This window comes from Typopeltis vanoorti, chromosome 5 (genome assembly GCF_054136105.1).
Source record: "Typopeltis vanoorti isolate ZY-2024b chromosome 5, IOZ_Tvanoo_1.0, whole genome shotgun sequence".
Taxonomy (NCBI): Eukaryota; Metazoa; Arthropoda; class Arachnida; order Uropygi; family Thelyphonidae; genus Typopeltis; species Typopeltis vanoorti.
This window is the reverse complement of record NC_143553.1, coordinates 98,538,510-98,559,721: the sequence shown is the minus strand read 5'-3', so window position 1 is coordinate 98,559,721 and position 21,212 is coordinate 98,538,510. Positions and strand designations below refer to the sequence as shown.

The 21,212-nt window shown below is 34.5% G+C and overlaps 1 protein-coding gene across 1 annotated transcript in view; it reads left to right on the top strand.

The window, feature by feature from the left end:
* Positions 1–20,858, top strand: part of LOC150106682 (uncharacterized) — a 66,034-nt gene extending 45,176 nt beyond the window's left edge. Inside the window, exon 2 of the mRNA XM_090393280.1 lies at positions 14,655–20,858. Within this exon, the coding sequence (XP_090249406.1) occupies positions 14,655–14,969 (315 nt within the window). The 3' untranslated portion in view covers positions 14,970–20,858. The remainder of the gene's footprint in view (positions 1–14,654) is intronic.
* The last annotated feature ends 354 nt before the right edge of the window (positions 20,859–21,212 follow it).

Genomic DNA, 21,212 nt, shown 5'->3' with positions numbered 1-21,212 from the left:
ACAGGTTGAGGATTTGTGGGTTGCAAAAATTGTTTGATAGGCGGAGATATGATTGAGACATTCAAATTACTGAAGAGTTTCTATAAAATTAATTCAGAAGATATTTTTGAGAACAGGGTTGTTTGTGGGAGGACTAGGGGACATCCATGGAAACTGGGCAAAAGTGTGGTTAGTAAGGGTGTTAGAGCTGGGTTCTTTACTTTTAGAGTGGCGAATGAGTGGAATGGGCTGCCAGAGTCTGTGGTGGATGCTGTGACAGTGAATGAGTTTAAGGCGAGGTATCATAGATACTGTATGAATGTCGAATAGTTGTGATGAATATGATTTGGGGCCTCCCTCGATGAGTCTAAGGACTCCTTGGAGTTGTCCATAATAATAATAATATGTTTTATTGTCTTTCAGCTTCATGGTTTTCCTTTAACTAGGCCCTGAGACATACCCTAATTCTTTTATAAAAAAATTAAGGGCCAAAAAAGAAATCTGAGGAACAAATTATACATGTTCCCATAGGTTATTATATTTGATTAGTGCATTTTCGATTAATGCACCTGTTTAAAAGAACACATTAGATGCATTAATTCAGGGATTGCTGTATATATATATATATATATTTATTCAGTTGATTTCTTACTATTCTAGATTTGCTAATTGTGTTGTCTATTTCCATATTTAATTTGCTCTCTTCACTTCACTAAAAATTGTGGCTAAGTAACTAAAATGTTTTACTTGTTCTATAGGTGCATTCAGGATGCAGTTGATGTTTTTCAGTGTTTCTGCCTATTTTCAATTTGTCTTTGTCTTTTTATTGCTGATTTTCATACCAGATGTATTGCAGCAGTTATTCGATTTAGAAAGGTAAATTCTGCAGACTTCTATTGGATTTATTTAGGAGTATAACATCATTTTCATAAAGTAAAGAGTCAAGATTAACATCTCCAATTCTGATACCAGGTTTAATGCCAATTTCCTTCATAATGTACTCCATATTGTTGATGGATAACAGTAAAGATCAAAGAACAGTTAACATCAAACCATCCTCCTGTATCTCCTTTAATCTAATTTCTGACTTACTAATATAGACTAAATATTTCTTGATACAATGTCCGATTTGCATATATAACTATAGAATTTAATACATCTTTTCTTTTGGCACCTTGTCATATGCCTTTTCCAGATTTACACAAATGCACATCCATGTTATATTATTATGACTTCTTCACTATTTGTCTTAAAGTGAAAAATTTGATCTTGATAACCTCTATTTTGCCTGAATCCAGTTTGTTTTTCTGCAATTTTTTTTTAACCTCTTCTATACTTGCATAAATCTTACTAACAAAACTCAGTAGGGAAAGTCCTGTAATGTTCACAATGTTTTATTTCCCCTTTTTATAGATAAGTAAAATTCTGTTCCAGTCATCTGAAATTCAACCCTCTGAACAGGTCTTCTGGTTTATGCAGGATAGCCACCGTCAAACGTTTATACCTCCATATTTGAGCATTTTTGATTGAATATCATCTACACCACATTTAAGGTTTTGATGGGTTTTTTTTGCATTCCTCTTGAATGTTTTCTACAACTGTTCTGCCACTGCTTGTTTCATGATTACTCTAGACATTTAGAATATTTTTATCTTCAGTTTTCACATCACCTTTATCATATCTGATTCCTTTCACTTTCCTCCATTTCTAAGCTTTTGCAATAGTCTCCAAAATATTTTGTCATCTTCCGTATAATTTTCTGTGTTCTTACAAAAGTCTTTCAATGACTTGTTTAGCTGTACACGTGCTGCTTTGCTTTCGTACATTTTTCTATTCTCAGAGCATTCTGAGATGTATATGCTGACTTACTTGCCAGGAACTTTCAGTATGATTTCTTCTTTTCTATTACTGCCTCTTTAACTTCCTGAGTTCATCATGAAGCTCTGATTTTTTTTATCCTTGCAGACAACCTCACTACACATCTCTCTGACTGAATTAGTCAATTTTTTTTTCCACAGTTTTTTTTCAATGAATTGTAAGATTTGGTTCTTGTTTTTAAACTCTTTCATTTCTTCTTGAATATATTTGCATATTTAAGTTTACAGTTTATCTCTGAAGGTTTGCTGAAATTTTATTTTATTTTTTAAAACTTTCTTTTTTTCTCTTCAGCATGATAGTTTTATAATGATTAAAACTAAATGGTGATCACTTATTTCCAATCCTCTGTATATGAAGATATTACCAATCAACAATAACATAGTCACTGAGATTTTATTTCTTGTGTCTTCTCTCCATGTGCATATCTTTATATTGGAACAGTGTTAGTAATGATTAGTCCATGTTCTGTCAGTAGGTGCTTACCATTATTATCAGCTTTGCTCTTTTCTCCAAATTTTCCAAAAATATTTCTATATGTCTAGTAATCATTTCCTACTCTGCTGTGTAGATCTCTGTGAAGGACCAACTTTTCTTTTTTCTATGTGTTAGCCGCCTTCTCTAATGACTTGTAAAAATTTCTTCACGTCTTCCTTAGAGAATCTTCTGTAGGACCATAGACACAGATAAGTCACATTGTCCAATTCCCCATTTTGATGTTTGCCTGCTTCACTCTACTTGATACTGCCTGCCATTCAAGAAGATTTTCCCTCTATTTAGTGTTGAATACTATAAGTATACCTTCTTTTCCATGATCATTATTATGTGAATATAACATTTGATATTTGTTGCTTAAAAAAATCTTGCTGTTTTTGGTAGTACCTGTTATGTTGATCTGGTACTTATCCAGTTCTTCTGCTTTTTCTTTTCTACTGATGCCTCTTATGTTGATGATGCCAATTTTGCTGATGTTGAGTTGGAGTTTGTATATATATATGTGTGTGTGTGTGTGTGTGTGTGTTCTTCTTCTTAGTTCTTCTAGCTGAGCAATTCACAAACATCCATACCAACAGCGGGATTTGAACCCACTGTAGGTATGGATGTTTGTGAATGTCTTTAGCTGATAGATAAATTTCATGAACCAGTGTGAGACCCCCCCCCCCCCTGTTTATTTATTGGATGCCTGGAGTGGCTTGATAAAATGCCATGTTTGGTTTCTTGAACAGAATTTCCAGATTATATAGCCTTTAGCCCACCCATGGTACTAATGTGCAATAGGTTTATAACTATTTGTGGATGAGATTCATATTAAAAAAAAAAAAAGAAAGAAAATTATACTAGATAATTAGAGCAACTAATAGTGAAATCAGCATTCTTAGTTTGGAAGTAGTGTTATGAATGTGATTTTATGCATAGATACTTGCTACTGAAACTTATTCAGGTAGCTCAAACAGTCATATTGTATATAGGAAGCAAGATATTAGCATGATATAAGTAATGATGAAAGCTAGTAACATAGAACCCATAAACAAGAACCTTTATATTGATCTCATAAACAAGGAAAAATTAACATATGAAATTTCCAGACTAAAAGGAATTATTCAAAAATCAGAAGGAGTTAGTTAAAGCAGAAAAACGTTTACAAAGACTAAGACAAGTAAAGAACAATAAGAGGAAGGGAAGCACAAATTTTTCTTATATTAGAATATACGAAAAAATAAGTAATATGGTATGGTGATTCAATAATTAAATTTGAGTTTCATGATGGAGTCACTATATCAAGCTTCCCGAAGAGCTAAAGTAAAGGATGTGAGAAAGACAAAGAGAAACAGAAAAATAAAAATAAAAGATATGGTAGTGCTTATTGGAACTAATGATTTAAGCAGTGATAAATATAGTATGAAAGGCTTGATGGAAGAAACAAGAAAGAAAAGTGAAAAATTACAAATCGTTAATTACCAAGATATGATAGTAGTGAGTTAAGAAGGAGGGCTGTGATAGTAAATCATTCAATGTGCAAGGCTATATAGAAAAAATGGCATGGGTCTTTGGATGTGTGGAATGAGTTTGGTGGTAGAAAAAAACTTGTATAAGAGAGATGGCCTGCAAGTGCCTAGAGAAATTATTTATTAGCATAAGTCCTAAGAGTAAGAGAAACTAGAGAGGAATGCTGAGAATGTGCGTAAGTTCAACTAAAGTGACAATACTGATACAGATGTCAGTGAGCATGGTTATGAATCTGTTGAAGGGATGGACTAAGCTTTGGGCATTTTTGAGTATGTCTGGAAACAGAAAAGTGATTGCTACCCAATCAAACTAAGCAGACTGCAGATGTAAGTATATGAAAAAGCAAGAAACTAATTTGTTATGTTTATACACAAATACTAGGAACACAAAATAAAGTGGTTGAGTTTGTTGCTTTAGTGGATATATGTTGTGTTGTAAAATTGTTATAATTAGTGAAATCTGACTCAGAATCAGATGTAGTAAATGGAATCAAGTGTAAAGGGAATAATATTTTAGACATGACAGAAGAGAGGAGGAGGGTACTGCTAATATCAGATGACACAAGTTCAGTTAGGGTGTAGAAACTTGCAAAAGTTGGAATCACCTCATATCAGAAAACAGTACAAATCCCACATAATTAATTCATCCCAGAAGACATTTTACAACTGTGTGATCAAAGGAGAACCTTAAAATCCACTAGAAACAAGTATTAATGATAGGCAAGGAAAAATGTAAAGCACTAAACGAAATTAAAACATCTAAAACCAACCGGATTCTAAATGAATGTGGAAAGATTGAAGAGGAACTACAAAGAAACAACCCTAGAAGTGTTTTCCAAAAGATAAGGAGATTAACAAAACTCTTCATTAACATAAATTGGTCAATTGAGGATGAAAATGGCAAGCTTTTGACTGGAAAGGATGAATTCTTGCAGTGTTGGCATGATTACTCAGCTAACCTTGAAGACATAATACAAATAACATTGTATGAAGGAGACTTCCTTATTTTAAGAGCAGAAATAGAAGTGGCAATTTATTCTTTGAAGATGAGAAAATCACCAGGCATAGATGGAATAACTTAGAACTACTGAAAACGGGGGGGGGGGGGGATCTATCATAGACGTCCTGCTCAAAATTTGCCAAGATGTGTGGAACAATGAATCAAGGCCTAAAGATTGGTACACCTCTTATGATTTCTATTCCTAAAAAAGGGAATAGTACAAAATGTAGTAATTATAGAACTATCAGTCATCCAAGCAAAATTTTCCTAAAAAAATCTTACTTCTTTAGGACTGAGAGGAAAATAGAAGTATACTTTCAGAGAACCAAGCAGGAGTACAATAGATCATTTATTTATAATACATCTCATAGGAGAAAAATATATTGAACATAATAAAATACTATGTCACAATTTTATGGATAATCAGAAAGTCTTTGATTCAGTATGGTGTGAGGCATTGTGGAGAATACTGAACCAATATGGAATAGATAATAAAATAGTATGCCTAATTATAACTCCTCAGAAATGTTAATAGAGATCATTGGCAACTATAGCAAGCCTTTCAAAATGGAAAGAGGTGTGCATCAGGCATGCATACTTTTACTGATCCCTTTTAACCTTTATTTGGAATATATAATAAACTTAGCTCTGGAAAACAGTGGTATTAGAATTACAGTTTTAGCAAAAAAAAAAAAAAAAACAGTAATCTCAGATTTGCTGGTGACATGGACCTAATAGCAGAGAATGAACATCAGTTACAAGAATTAACAGACAGAGTTTCTAAAGCACTTAGTGATTATGGATTAAAGATCAGCATTCATAAAAGAAAAACAATGTCTTCAGGCAATAACTGTTAAATTTTCAGTTAATAATGAAAAATTGGAAAAAGTAGACAGATTCACCTACTTAGGAAGTGTACAACACAGAGCTAGCCAGTCTAAACATGACATCAAAGCATGCCTTGCTAAAGCAACTGTTGCCCTTCAGGGATTATAGCCACTTTGGAAGGACAATAAAATACAGTTAGTTACAAAACCTACCTCATCAATACCCTTTTTAACTCTAACTACTGAACAGATGTGATAGTTGAACATTGCTAAAGGAAGATGAGAAAAAATTATTGCCTTGCCTTAACAATAGTACTAAATGTATTTTTTATGTTCACCAAGGTGGATGTCTAGCAGACTATGCCTTTGATACTCCTTCACACAGGATCAAATGGAAGAAAACAAAAGTGCTACACAGAAGTCATAAGTCAGAGAGATTGTTTTTGGAATCAACAGCAGCTTTAAAACATACCCGAAACCTCAACAAATATGGCTGTATAAATTTACCAGAAATCTGGGCCAGTCATTTGAAGATCTAATTAATACTTGTTTTTTTCTCTTTTTCCAACATAGATGGCACCAATTAGGACTTTAGTTCCTTGTGTTGTCTGCCACAATTTTTTTTAAACTTGTCCCACTGTTATACCAAATTATTGTGGTCCCTCCATGTGAGGCACCTGTTCTTGGCAGAGGGGACCTTCCATGTTATTTGTTCTTATTCTTCTTCTATGCTTTTCTTCATTTTTCGTTCTACTTCTTCTGAGTAGTAGAATGGAGTAGTAGAACTTATCTCACTGTTGCAGTGCAACCTATCGACATCCAGAAAGGGGAACATCATAGTCTCGCACTACTTTGGCCTCTGCTTTGGTTGAATGGGAGCCCTTGATGACCCAGCCAGGATTAATTGGCTGCTGGGCTTGCTTGCAAGGGACAATGATGTTGCAGTAGTTCTCCTTTCCATGGTCCAGGGACATGGCTTACTGTATTGCTGGTATGGTGTCTGGAGTAGCCCTGGCATTCCATTACTGAGCATAATCATTGCTTGCCAGAGAAATTTGGGAGATATTCTTATTGAGGTAGCAACAGTGAAACAATCTGAAAAGTTACTTTGTGCAACATCTATTGGAGAATACCACTCCTGGTTTCCTTAGCCCCCCCCCCCAACACACAAAACCATAACCTTTTCTAGAATTGTAATATCCAAGTGGGATCTCCTCGATATTCCTGATGAGGAGATCTGCTCTGAACAAGGACCAAGGAGTGACAGCCATACGAATAATTCTCTTACATAGGGAAAGCTGCCTGGTTCCCACCAGGAGCATCATCCTTACCTTCAACACACCAATCAAAGCAAGTTCTCTCATCTGCCCAGTGAGACTCAATATCCTGAATCCTTTGTGCTACCTTGAAATGTCAGTAATATAGTCATTCTCAAACTACCTGTTGTGAGTCTATCATCTGTACCCTGTATCCCAAGCATGTCAAATGTGGAAGAATGAAAAGTTGATCCTAAAAAATAAAGAAAGCAATGCATCACTCATCAGGAGGCAGTATACCACAAAAAGTAGTAGCAACATCTGGTCTCATGCTGTGAGAAGGCAACTGAAATCCTTTTATGAATTCTTATGAAAATCCTCTTATTAAAAAAAAAATAATGGAATGTGCACCACAGAGGATCAAGGGCTTGCCTCCAGATCTTTAAGAGATGACCCCATTAACAAATGATATGGATACTTCCACTCCCCTTCAGGAGGATAAAACAATTAATAAACCAAGTGCCTTAGAGGGAGTCCAATTTTGATGCCATCTTGGATTTTTTCGAGAAGAAGAAGAAATGACGGACTGACCATCCACAATTTTCCAAAAAGGAAAAATCCAAGGCTAATGAAAACAAAGCATCTCAACATGGGAAGCCAGATGATACCACCAAAAAAGAAATAATGAAAACATTTCTACCAATGGAATTGTTTTGGATTCTGACAAAACATTGACGATGTTAGAGTTCTCTTGCAGAAGTATAAACCGGTGTGCTTTCAAGAAGCCTTCAGGAAACATACCTGAAACCTGGTGAGAATCTGGCATTACAGAATGATTCTTAGTCAGAACTCTTATAACAGTGTGCTGCATCTACCTTCCTCCTGCAACAAATATCTCTCAGGATGACCTTGATGATGTCATATTGCAGTTATCATTCCCCTTTTAATGAGAAATTTAAATGGACACACACTCTTTGGGGTTGTGACCAAACAAACTAACACAAGAGGAAGAGTTTTAGTATATGTTCGACAACAGTAATCTCTTCCTCTCGAATATTAGAAGAAACACCTTCTTCCACATGCTCACCTGAACATCCACTGCCTCACCATCCCTCTTACCACTGTTCAAGTGGGAAGCTGAAGACAACTTTTATTAGGAGTGACCATTTTCCTGTAATATCAACCTTTTTACACGGGCAATCATATACTACATCACAAATATCATGATGGAAAACTGAGCAATCTGAGTGGCCCATCTTAGCAGAATTTGATTCTGCGACAGTATCAGTGATGCAGTGAACTATGTGTCAGAGTGTATTACACAAGGTGCAAACAATTGCAGTTCCTTCGAGCAAGTATGCTTTAACATAAGCAAGATATACCTGTTGTCAGAGTCAGTAAGAATCTTGGATCCAATATAAATATGTAACAAGATCAACCAAGAACCGAAAAGTATGGGATAAAATTTGGGAAATGAAAGGTGGATATGCCACCCACCAGCTCTCTATCCTCTCAAACATAATGGATGCATAGTTGCTAACACACTATGGGAGATTTTTGCTAAAACAAAAAATGGTTAACTTTCATCTTTTACGATTTCTGGAGAGAAACAACTTTTTACAGAACACAATCCGGCTTCTGTAACTGATATCTGTTCTGGCTGGGGGCATCCATCAGAGATATCTTCCTTAAATGCAAGCACTTAGTATTGGCTTTGATATGTAAAAAGCATATGACATTCCTAGGAGATTTGGAATATTGAAAGATCTACACAATTTTAATCTCAGAGGGATTCTTCCCCCCCCCCCTTTTTTTTTTTATTGTAAACACTTTATGCAACCAAATTTTCCAAGTTTGAAGGAGAACTGCTCTCCTGACCCATATATCCAAGAGGAGGGAATCCCACAAGGTTCAGTTTTGAGCATCACCCATTTTGCAATTAAAGTTAACTCGATAACTGAACTACTTCCTCCATCTGTAAGTAATGCTCTTTGTGTGGATGACTATTATCTTCTATCATTCATGTAATATGAGGATCATGGAAAGACAGCTAAGCCATTGAACATCTTTCAAAATGGATTCAGACTTATCAGTGGAAGACAGTTTGCTTGTATTTTTGCTGCAGACATGGTCTTCATTCTGACCCAGAACTCAGACTAAGACAAACTTTAATCCCAGTTGCACAGAAGCCTAGTTCTTGGTGCTTATGTTTGATGAGAAATTCATTTTACTTCCTCACATATATCAGTTGCAAAATAAGTGCGATAAAGTAATCAATGTCCTTTGCACCCTATCTTCCACCTCTTGGGGTGCTGACAGATGTCTTTGCTTCACTTGGATACAGGGCACTGATTAGATCAGAACTTGATTATGGGTCCCAAGTCTGTGCTTCTGCTAAAGAGAGTAACCTGCAATGGCTAGATCCTATTTACCAGCAAGCCATAAGTACTGCATCTGGAGCATTATGAACTTCACTGATCTCTAGTCTGTATGTCAAAGCAAATGAACCACCTTTGTTGCTTCAGCATCACCAGTGGTCTCTATTATATGCTATGAAAATAAAATCTCTGCTAGACCATCTCATGTGACCATTTTCCATGGTGGGAGAATCTGTACATCTGTCAGACTGATATAAACCCTTTAGTTTGCAAATAAAAGCTCTCTTACAATCCCTAGATATTGGGGTAGACAACATAGCACAGATGTCACTAATTGGAGCTTTTCTCCCTCTGCAGGCTGCACAAATTTTCTGCCCCCTCATGTTATCTACCAGTAGCTCTTTTAAACTTAGAATTAAAGCCTCTGATTTGGTAGCTATTTGCACTGATAGTTTAAAATCAGAGGCCTGAGTGGGATCATCTGTTGTCTTCCAGACAGCATAATATTTGCTCAGATCCCATTAAAATGTAACAACTTTATATTGCTGAGCTGTAGGTGACTCGAGTTTGCATAGTTACCAGAGATGCATAGCACATTCATATGCATGAAGTTCTCTACAGGCACTAAGAAGTCTAGAACAGCAGAAATATCCAGTGCTTTCTGAAATCAACATCCTCTCTCAGTTATGGAAGCTATATTTGGACATGTACCGTCTGTGGATTCCAAGCAACATTGGGAATAATGGAAATCTGCAGATACTGCAGCTAGGTTAGCATGTTTCTCATTCCATGATGACTTCCACTGGGACAAACTTTTATCCCAGTAGCAGTCATCATGGAATAGAAAGACTAATAATAAGCACCATCAAATTAAGCCTGAAATCAAATTGTGGCAAGGACCAGACCATAAAGAAGAAGTTCTTTCTCTGCTGTACATAGGTCAGTCATCTTACATGCTCCTTCCTATTGAGGTAGGATGCCGTGCATGTGAGTTGCTCTGAGTGATGTAACCATCACTCATGTTTTAATCAATTGTCCTCATATTGCCAATGAAATAGTCATTATTTTAATCACATTCATAATCTGTCTGAGTACTGTACACTCAGGCAGATTTTATCAGGTTTATCAAGTGTCACCCCTGTTTTTATATTTTTATAGAGTATCGATGTATACCCTCTTTTACAAATTTTGTACTTTATTAGTATTAGGAGTATACTTTTTTATACTCCTTTTTATATCTTGTTTCTGTTTCTGCACACCTTTTACATTTGTTTTTCTACAATGATTTTATATCTGTTTTTACTCTTTTATTTATTTATATATTACATTTGTTTTTATATACTGATTTTTATATCTGTATATGCTTCTTATTTATTATCTTGTGTACTGTGCAGGATGACCATAGCATCATTAAACGTAAAACAAACAAGCTCACCCATGGTATTAAGTACAATAGGTTTACACTTTTCATTAGTAATTTACATAAAAATACTGGATTTAATCCTGAAAGAACAAAATTAAAAAAAAAAAAAAAAGAAATAAAAAACATTATTACATTGGTTTTATTTCTACAGAAGCAGGAAAGAATTTGATGAATACATAATTTGTATTGTGAAAAGAAAAAGCAACCTTAACAGAGTATTGGGTGACATCATTTTAAGTGGGAATTTTTGCTGTTCGCTACTGCATGAAACTGCTACATAGTTTAATTATGTGTATACTCATTATTAAATTATATATTTGGAGAGGATCTAGAGACAAGTGATCAAGATGGTAACAGGTATTCAAGGTTTGTAGATTACAGAAATTGGCTGACAAACAGAAAAGGGGTGATATGATTGAGACATACAAATTGCTGCAAGGTTTTTAACACAGGAAATTTTTCAAAATAGGTCTGGTAGTGGGAGAACTAGGACCATCTTTGGATATTGAAAAAGAGTGTGGTTAGCAAGGGTATGAGGACTAGATTTTTTTGCTTGGAGAGTGGTGAATGAGTGGAATAAGTTACCAGTTTGTTGTGGGTGGCATGACTGTGAACTAGTTCAAAGCAATGTATGATAGTGCTTGGCATAATGCATAGGGCCTTCCTTGATGAGTTTATGGATTCCATGGAATCACCAGTATAATAATATCTATAAACTTTTTAATTTACTTTTTTACTTCTGGACTTCAAAGTGTAACTAACATCTTCCAATTATTAACATGAAAAATCAGCATCACTTCTTATTACTCTAAGTAGAAAGTATTCTCTGCTCCTTCTCCATCCTGTAGACTGTGGTTTCAATTCTCTCTGTAGCATGGATGTTTGTGAAAATCTTAAATTACTTGAATTTCACTGTCAGATGTAAGGCTTATTGGGGAAGGGATAAAAAAACTTTCAAAGTGTCTTTCTTTATAATTACAATATCACCTATGTTGATCCATATGAATGCATAGCTTTCTACATAGCCTCTGAAGCAAAACAAAAGAAAAAATTTGAAACAGTGCTGACCTGCAGAGATATGGGTTATCATGGGATCTCTTTGCTCCTTCCCTTAACTGACCAGCACATGGAACAATATAAAGAAGCCAACTTGGATGATATTTCATTAAACCACCAACACCTGTTAGCTTCATTGTGCCCATCTGATTGAATGAACTTAATTTTTAAGACTTCAGGAAAGATATTGGGCAGTTTTAATTTTTGTTAAGATTTGATAGTAATAACTACCACTTTACACGAAGAGTAAAATACATTTTCCACTGCACCAATGATGCTTTAGCTTCACTGTATGATTGACACACACACCCATGAATGCCACTGATCTTAATTGTGCCCATTTTACAGTAAACATAAACCTGCACTTTATTTTCTTGTCTATTAAGTGTCATGACTTAATAATTTATGCACCTGTAATGTTATATGTACTTGTTAATAAAACTACATAGTACCAAATTATTTAATACTAAACATGCTGAAGTTTTTTGCTATTTTGCAAAGTGCAGTTAAATATTTAGTATGAAATTATGATTAGGTACAATTTCTTTAGAATATAGCAGATTGTATTAATCTACTAAATGTTCATTATAACAACAACATGTACACCAAGAAGATATTTGTTTTACTATTAAAATTTTGAAATGGATTCATAGAGCCACCACTTGTTTCTATTTGCAAAAAATTCTCACATCATTTTAGAGCAGTTGGTATGTATATGCCAAAAGAAACTATGATATTTGAGTTCCTCTCAGGTCTCTCTCTCACACATATAGGAAAACTGCATTCCGATTAGTCTTTTCAGTTTCTTCCATGTGAAGTTTCCTTTCCTGTCCACATCAGCCATCTGTCACAGGCTAAAAATTCAAACGCTGTTTTTTTTTTTCCAGATGCTTTGTTTTTATTATCATCTAATATTTTACACTTTGGCTTCTCTTTGCAGTATCCACTTGTACAGAATATCAGATGTGTGTGTATGGGAGGTGTGTGGGGGGGGGAATTGTAAGAGTAAACTTTTTCTATGAGCTGTCTATTATGCATTTACTACAATGAAAAGTATCTCACTAGTATTAAGAACATACATTGCTTTTCTGTTTACCCTTATAATAGTCTAAGTAATGTTAATGTGTAGCTGAATGATGCATTTTCTGTAAGGCTGTTCAATTTTTAATTTGTCACTTTTACTAAAATGTAATGATGACCACTTAGTTAAAATGGAAAAAAAAGAAAAGAAACAAGCAAAATAAGAAATAAAAACAGAAATTTGTATTGCAAAGCTTAAATAATTTTTTCGATGAGTTTTCAATTTCCCTCTCAACTTCATGTTCTGAGAGAAAAAAAAAATGATGCAATTTGAGTCTGAAAATACAGATGGTAGATGAAGATCCCAGACAACATTACTGTGGCTCTCTTAATCTCATTTGCATTTCCTGCAGGTGTTTGAATTTCAAAGTGCAAAGGCTAAGGGACAAAAAATTCATGATTGCTCTCGTAACAGAAAACTTTTGTTTGCTAAAAAAAAAAAGTCATGTCCTCTCAATTTAAAGAAATTTAGCTTAGCAAATCTACAGAAACGTTTTTCCAACATTAGCTCATGTAACAGTTTTTTTTCCTGTGTAGCCCTGTGAAAATGACATTTGCATCTATAGTGCTAGATTGTGGACTAGAGGAACTTTTTCTGATCCTTTCTTTGACTGGTTGATCTCTGTCACAGGCAAGCAGGCTGTTTCTCCTGGAAACTTGGGTTTTTCATCCTGTAAACTCAAGCACATTGACCATGAAATGTATGCTGTTTCAGACAATAATATATTGCATTAGAGTCCATGTGATGGTGGTAATTGTCTGTCATACACTCTTTAACAGATGCCATTTAAAATTAACAATAGTGTTGGGCAACACTATCATCAGTGCAAGTGAATTCAAGAAAAAGATAGGAAAACTGGTGTAGGTGATATGTGGCCTTCCTTGATGAGTCCCAAACTTGCTCGAAGTCTCCCTTAATGATAATTAATATGAGAAGTTTAAATTCCAGAGTAAGCATGGATTTGTGAACATCTTTTGAGGATAGGCAATTTTTGTCACCTAATATGAAACCTATTAAGCCCAGCAGAGGAAGACCAAGAAAGAAATCGATTGACAACATTGAAGAAAGCACCCACTTAAACTCCATAATAGAACTACATAAAAAGACAGCAGACAGAAAAATGGCAAAAATTCATCTTTGAGGAACTCAACCTGCCATGAGAAGAAGAAGAGAGAGAGAGAGAATGTGAAACCAGAAGAGGCTTGAAAAAAAGTTCCATATATGATTTCAAGAGCAGGAGAACCAAATTATCTAACCCTTAGTCCATCCACATTACTATGCAAATAGGTTTGCAACTTTTTTTGTAGGTGAGATTCATATAAAGAAAAAATTGTGAAGTTTACCACATGTATATTTAATAATTTGTTTGATATAGTAATAGCATGCTCTTTAAGCCTTCTTCCATGTAACATGGTCATTTTCTATGCAGCAAAGTAAGACACACACATAGCAAAATGCTCATTGGAGGGTTGACAGTTATTATGCATGGAATTAATCACTCATGTATGTTCTATTATGCAAACATACATGAGGGATTAATTCCATGCATAATAAATATTAACTAGTTGTATTCATTATGAATTGCATCCCAGTATATATAAAATTAATTTTATATGTATTTGAGCCATGATAAATCTATATAATTGGCTGCAGAAAGTTCTTTTAGTGAGATATTCTGAACTAAAATTTCCTTGCTGTTTTAATTATTCATGCAGTCCTTTTATTCTTGCATACATATATATATATGACTAGTTTGATAATTACTTTTTGTAGGCTTTATTAAAAAGATTGGAAGCAGCGAAGCCATCTCGAGAGCTAAGCCGTACTTATCTACTTCAGGATTTTGAACGATTAAGCAGCTTACCATCTTCATCTAAATCATCCTCAAGACCAACTTCTGCAAGTAGGTTGTCACCTCATGTGTCATCATGTAGGAGCTCTGCACGATCATCTTCTCGGTCAAGTTTAGGTAGTTTGCAGTCTGCTGGGAAAGCAGGTACATTGTCAGGTTCCGCATCTTCACTTCAGAGGCCGAAGAGTTCAAAACCAAGTTCTGCTAGTATTAGGACACATGCATGGCAACGATGAGGATAATGTTTTCTTAGGGAATGGAATTTGTTGTATAACGCCAAAATCATATACCGGGAAGATATTAAGCATTCTAGAAATAAATAAATTGCAAACATCTCTAATTTTCTTTTTCAAGACCTTCAGTAAAAATTATGTGCATTCTAAGACACTAGGTTGGTAATTATATGCCGTCTTCAAATTTCAAGGCTGTGATTATAATGGTTTTTAAAATAATTTATATCACTGTGAATCCAATTTAATATTATAAGAGATTCATTACAGAATACTGTGAAATGAAATTAGCTGGTTTCTCCACTGTAGTGATTTTGTGTGTGTTGATGAAGAGTTTTATATTTATCAGTTTAAGAAAGATATGAAATCCATGGTGGTTTAATTTTATTGCATAATTTCTTTATTTCTGCTTTATTTCATAACTTCTTAACAATGGCATCAAGTTAGAAATAATTACTAACAAAATTTAATTTCTTTTACTATTACAGGTACACCACCCAATTTTATGGCACCCATTGTACAAGAACCCTGCTGTATTAGCCAGACCACTGGGGGTCATAATAATATTCATCATTGCACTACTGGCCCATTAATTATACCCTTTCATGGTGTGTGAGCACTTTGCAAGAGTATATTATCCAGGTGGTGACATTGAAAAAATGAAGGAGCCATTAGTTTATATGTGAATTGTGATGAATGAAGTGGAGGTGAATAGTCTATTACAGAACCTTAATGTGAATACATCTGTGGGATTGGATGGTATACAGGCACGGGTCTTACGTGAAGCAGCTAAAGAATTATCAGTGCCCTTGACCATGTTGTTTAATCTGAGTCTCGGGGTCTGGTTTAGTCCCGAAGGTGTGGAAAGAGGGGAAAATAGTTCCACTGCATAAATGAGGATCCAAGACTACTGTTGCAAATTACCGACCAATCAGCATATCAGGAGTCGTCAAGGTCTTGGAGAAAGTAGTCAAAGGAAAAATACAGGAATGGATTGATGAAAATGAGATACTGTACAGGGGACAGCATGGCTTTGTGAAGGGTAGATCATGCCTCAGTAACTTGCTCAAGTTTTATAACACAGTGACGGCTGAACTGGATAAGGGTAATGAGTTTACAGTGATACTGCTGGACCTGGCTAAGGGATTTGACAGGATATCACATGGAATTCTAATCCGTAAACTACGACATATGGGAATGGATATAGGGTTGGTGGTTGATGGAGAGATATCAGAGAGTAGTTTATTCAGGAGTAGAGTCCAAAAGACGGCCTGTGACTAGTGGTGTGCCGCAGGGTTCTGTTCTTCGACCACTGCTGTTTAATTTGTTCATTAACGATATAGGGAAGGATCTAAGAGAAACAGTTCATTTGTTCACTGATGATGCAAAGTTAGGTAGGGCAATAGTGAATGCAGAAGATGTCAAAATCTTGCAGGAAGACTTTGATAGATTGGAGTTCTGGGCTAAGGAGAATGGATGTCAATTTAATGTGACAAAATTTAAGGTTACGCATTTTGAGGTGAAAAGATTAGCAGCGGTATACCACATTGGTGGAACTGTACTCCAGGAGATTGATGAGGCCAGGGACTTGAGAGTGTTGGTGGATATGGAGATGAAGTTTAGGGGGCACATTGCAAAAGTGGCCAAATCAGCTCATCAACTCACTTGGTTGTTGAAAAATACTTTGATGAGCAGAGACAAGCAAGTTATTGTACCTTGATAAGACCTCATCTCGACTACTGTGCCCAGATTTGGTCACCTAGGTTTCTTCTTGATGGGGAGGAGGTGGAGAGGATCCAGAGGCAAGTGACCAAGATGATAGCAGGTCTATGGAATGAACCTTATGAGAACAGGTTGAAGATTTGTGGGTTGCAGAAATTAGTTGATAGGCAGAAAAGTTGAGACATTCAAATTGCTAAAGGGTTTCTATAGGATTAATTCAGGGGATATTTTTGAGATCAGGACTGGTGGTGGGAGAACTAGGGGACACCTATGGAAAATGGACAAGAGTGTGGTTAGTAAGGGTGTTAGAGCTGGGTTCTTTACTTTTAGAGTGGTAAATGAGTGGAATAAGCTGCCACAGTCTGTTGTGGGTGCTATGACAGTGAGTGAGTTCAAGGCAAGGTATGATAGATACTGTGAGAATGTCGTATAGTTGTGTGGACATGATGTTTAAGGCCTCCCTTGATGAGTCTAAGGACTCCTTGAGTTTCCCATAATAATAATATCTGTGATGTTTTTTGCAAAGGGGGGGGGGACATCTTTGGTACTTTAAGCCACAGAATTATTCAGGTATGGACCTACTGCTCTGACATTCTTTCTTCTAAGCTGTTTTTAGACATTTCATCTACTTTGATCTTTCCCTGTGCAATTTTTTTATACATTAAATAAAAATTCATTGGCTGTTGTTCCATTATAAAGGTACATTTCTCTATATCTTTATTAATTTGCCTGCCAACTCAAGTAAAGTAACTTGTGAAAGCAACTCTACATCAGTTTCATCATGACTTGTTTTTATCAGGATTTAGAACAAAATAATTTCAGTCAGTATAGTGGTGAACAACAGGTGTTTCTTCATCAATGTTTGTCTACTTGGCCAGATTTTCTTTATTAAGTCTGCTTGCTTTATCCTTGGCATCAAGTCTAGTAACACTTTTTTTGCATACTCAGGTAACTCATGAACAACTTCTTTATCTTGTGATGCATCAAATTCTGTCAAGTCATTGCCAATATTTTCATCAAGATAATTATCAAACATCAAGACTACCCACAACTTATGCCAGCATTTTCTTAGTGTTGACGCATACATTCTTTCAGGTACTATTTTTTATGAAAAATGGGCAATACTTAGCCTTTGTAGAGTATAATATTCCCAGATCTTAGGGTTGGATAATGATTGTACAGTTTGATGGTAGGCACACTGTATAAACAATTTTTTTCTCACACACAAGTTCAGCACTGGGATAAGCTTGTGCTTCAGCCACAGAAACTTTTCAACACTATCCTTAGATTATCTGATTCATGTGGACCCTTTGTCATCCTCTGCTGTTAATGTCCTTTGCAGTGTTCATTGTCAATATAATGCAGTTTCATTCTCATTATACACTTTCTTGGGACTGAGGTGTTGTCAGTTACAAATTTATCTACATACTTAGTAGCTCCTTTGTGGTTTATATACTGTTTTTCACCACGCGCGCACACACAGTGCATGGAAATTCCATGACGCTTCTTAAACCTTTTGAAGCCATCTTCCACTATAGTCACATTTATGTTCTAATTTAAGTTCTTTGTGGAATAATTTAATCTGTTTCATTGAGATGCTACCCAACAAATTTGCCCCATCACTCTGAAATTGTCGAAACCATCCTATCATCAATCAAGCCATGGCTTCTGGACATCATTGTTTGCAAAGAATTTCAGCATTAAAAAAAAAAAAAAAAATTCTCCTTGTTTCTTTATATCATAAACGTAAAAATCAATATGTAAGTATCATACAGTTTCTGCACCATGGTTGTTTCAACTCCAGTGGTCATGAGAACTTCAAGTGCACTATAGTCATTTTGTCCAGACTAAAGGATCTGTTGCCAGAAAACTGGTGTACCTGTACTGACAAAAGAAATGAAATTTTATTATGTTTTTGATTCACACCATAATTATAAGATTTAAACAGTACTCAGTTTTTTCCATAACTAGCTTATGAATGGCCATCGCTTCAGTTTATAGTACATTAAATCCTACCCATCACTTTAGGCTAAGTGATGGGTAGAATTTGTGTTAAGAGGCTTAATAGAATGAAGTTTCATAGAAAAAAATGGAAAGCCCAAATCCATATGAAATTCTTAGTTACCAAGAAGTTTGCCTCAATTCAGAAATTCAAAGTAGTTAAAAATTGTTATAATATAATATAATTTTAATAAGAAAATCTATGACACCAATTAAGAAGCAAGACATCAAGCATTCTTAATCATCCCAAACTTGATAACTTTTTTTTTGGAACCATAATAGATATAAAGATATACTTGATGTTTTGGGTTTAATTATTTTTTATTCTCTTTTGTAAATATTATTTATGTAGATCATTTATTATTGCTGTTATATCACCAAACTTCCATGTAGTTATAAGTGTCACTGTGAGAAATCCAGTACATTAGTGTCAAAAGAAAAAGAAAACTAAATTACATATATAATTTTGTATTTCTGGAACACACTAAATCTCCCTGGGAAATCATAACTATTCATAAAGGCCTCATTTGTATCCTATATTTATATAAAAACTGTCACCTACTTCATATTCTTTGGAAAAGAGAGAGCATACAGTTTCTGTAATTTTTAAACATCTGAAATATAACTTCTGCTTTGCTTTAGAAAGTTTGAAAATAATAACTGATGCCCATTTTCTAACAAATAGACCACAAAATTTCAAGTGATATGTCCTAGTAGTTTTTATTTCACTGCAGTAATCACTAATTTACATATACAAATGACAGCGATTATTTCAATAATAAAATAATTTTGGTCTAGATTAAGCCCCCCACCACCACAAACACACAAAAAGAGGCCCAACTGCAATCATTTGATTTGGCAAAACAGAATAAAATAGTAATGCTAAATAAAAACTGAAGTATAGTCATTACAAACATCAGAAAAGCAGTATAATATGAGTGGAATATTCAGGTTGAAGATGGTTTTAGTCATTCTTTTCACATTACATTTGTACACTCTCTTCCTTTAGTAAGATCATGATATTATTTTCTGTTTATGTTAATAATTTTACACTGCATAAAGTTATATTGTACTTCGTCGATCCACATTTATCGGATTGTGCTAGATTGATCTTGGGACCATTTAAATTCAGGTGTAGAATGGCATCTGCAGTTTACTAAGTATTGTCAAAGGATAAGTTTTGAGCTCTGTAAAAATGTATGTGATTAATCATGATATATGATTTTGGCAAACTATTCACTGCATATGTATAATGTCAGATTTAGGTCACAATACGATCATTTTTATATGTGCCTTAAAGTTGTAATTTATTAATTTTATCTTCATCTTTTATAACATCACACTGAGTTTAGTTTAAAATATCCCATAATCAAGGTCTAATAACTTTTATTGGAATATTAACTATGATGTGGTAGGTATGCATCTCAGATAACTGATATCATTATCAATAATTTAGAATTTAAATAGTCATGGGTTTTCTAAATTCTCTTGGGTTATTTTTATTTATTTTACCAAAGTGTAATTTCTGTGCAATTTAAAACGGTTAAGAAGAATATGGTAAAATATAACTTTCATACTATATGTACCCTCATTTTTTATAGTTTTCATTAAACAATTTTGAGAAATGTGCTAGTAGGAAGTAGTATCAATATTGCAGTTGCTTTAAGTAACATGTTTTATAAGTTATAATATATCATAGAAATTCCATACACACAAGATTGAAAACCTATGATACTGTAGGTAGAGCAAAGTCAAGTAGAAAATATTATTGCAGTATAATTGTAATTTTGATGACTGTTAGATATATATTACAAGGACTTTATTGTAAGTATTTTTATTTCTCAGTGGAATTTTTGAAAAAAATTATAAAACTAGTCTTAATGCATAGGTCATTCCAAGCCATTCTGACCACTAAATAAGTGGTAAAGTAAACCTTTACTTTACCGCTTTCAAAAAACAAGTTTGTTTTTTGAAAGCACAATTTATAGCTATGTTAAATTTGATTATTTCCGATTTATTTTAGAGCTGTGTGAATTCCTCAATATTGTGTACAGTATAGTGGTGCCAATTAATTCGCTATGCATTCCTATCATTGTTCAGATTCATCAGATAATGAAAGCATTTGACGTTGTATTGATGGATAACATTTAGCATAAATAAAATTGAAGAATATCATTAAAACATCTTTGCATTAAATTTCTTACCACATAAAGAGTTGCAGTAACAAAGAATATTAAATTTAATGTGTAAAAAAAGTTTTTATTTTTAAAGCATACAAGGTATTTTAAAGATATCTTCTTTCTCTCTTTAGTTAATGTCCATCATCTCATGTCAAGCCTTTGTTCTCTTACCACCTTTCCTTCACTTGGTGTCTACTCAGTACTTTTTGTTCATCTCTCATCTGCTATTATGGCCATCCATTTTCATGCTTTACAACAGTAGAGGATTTTATAATATCCTCTACTCCAGTTATTTCTCTAATTCTATACTCCTTTGTTATGTGGAGCATTCTTCTCTCCAAGGCTC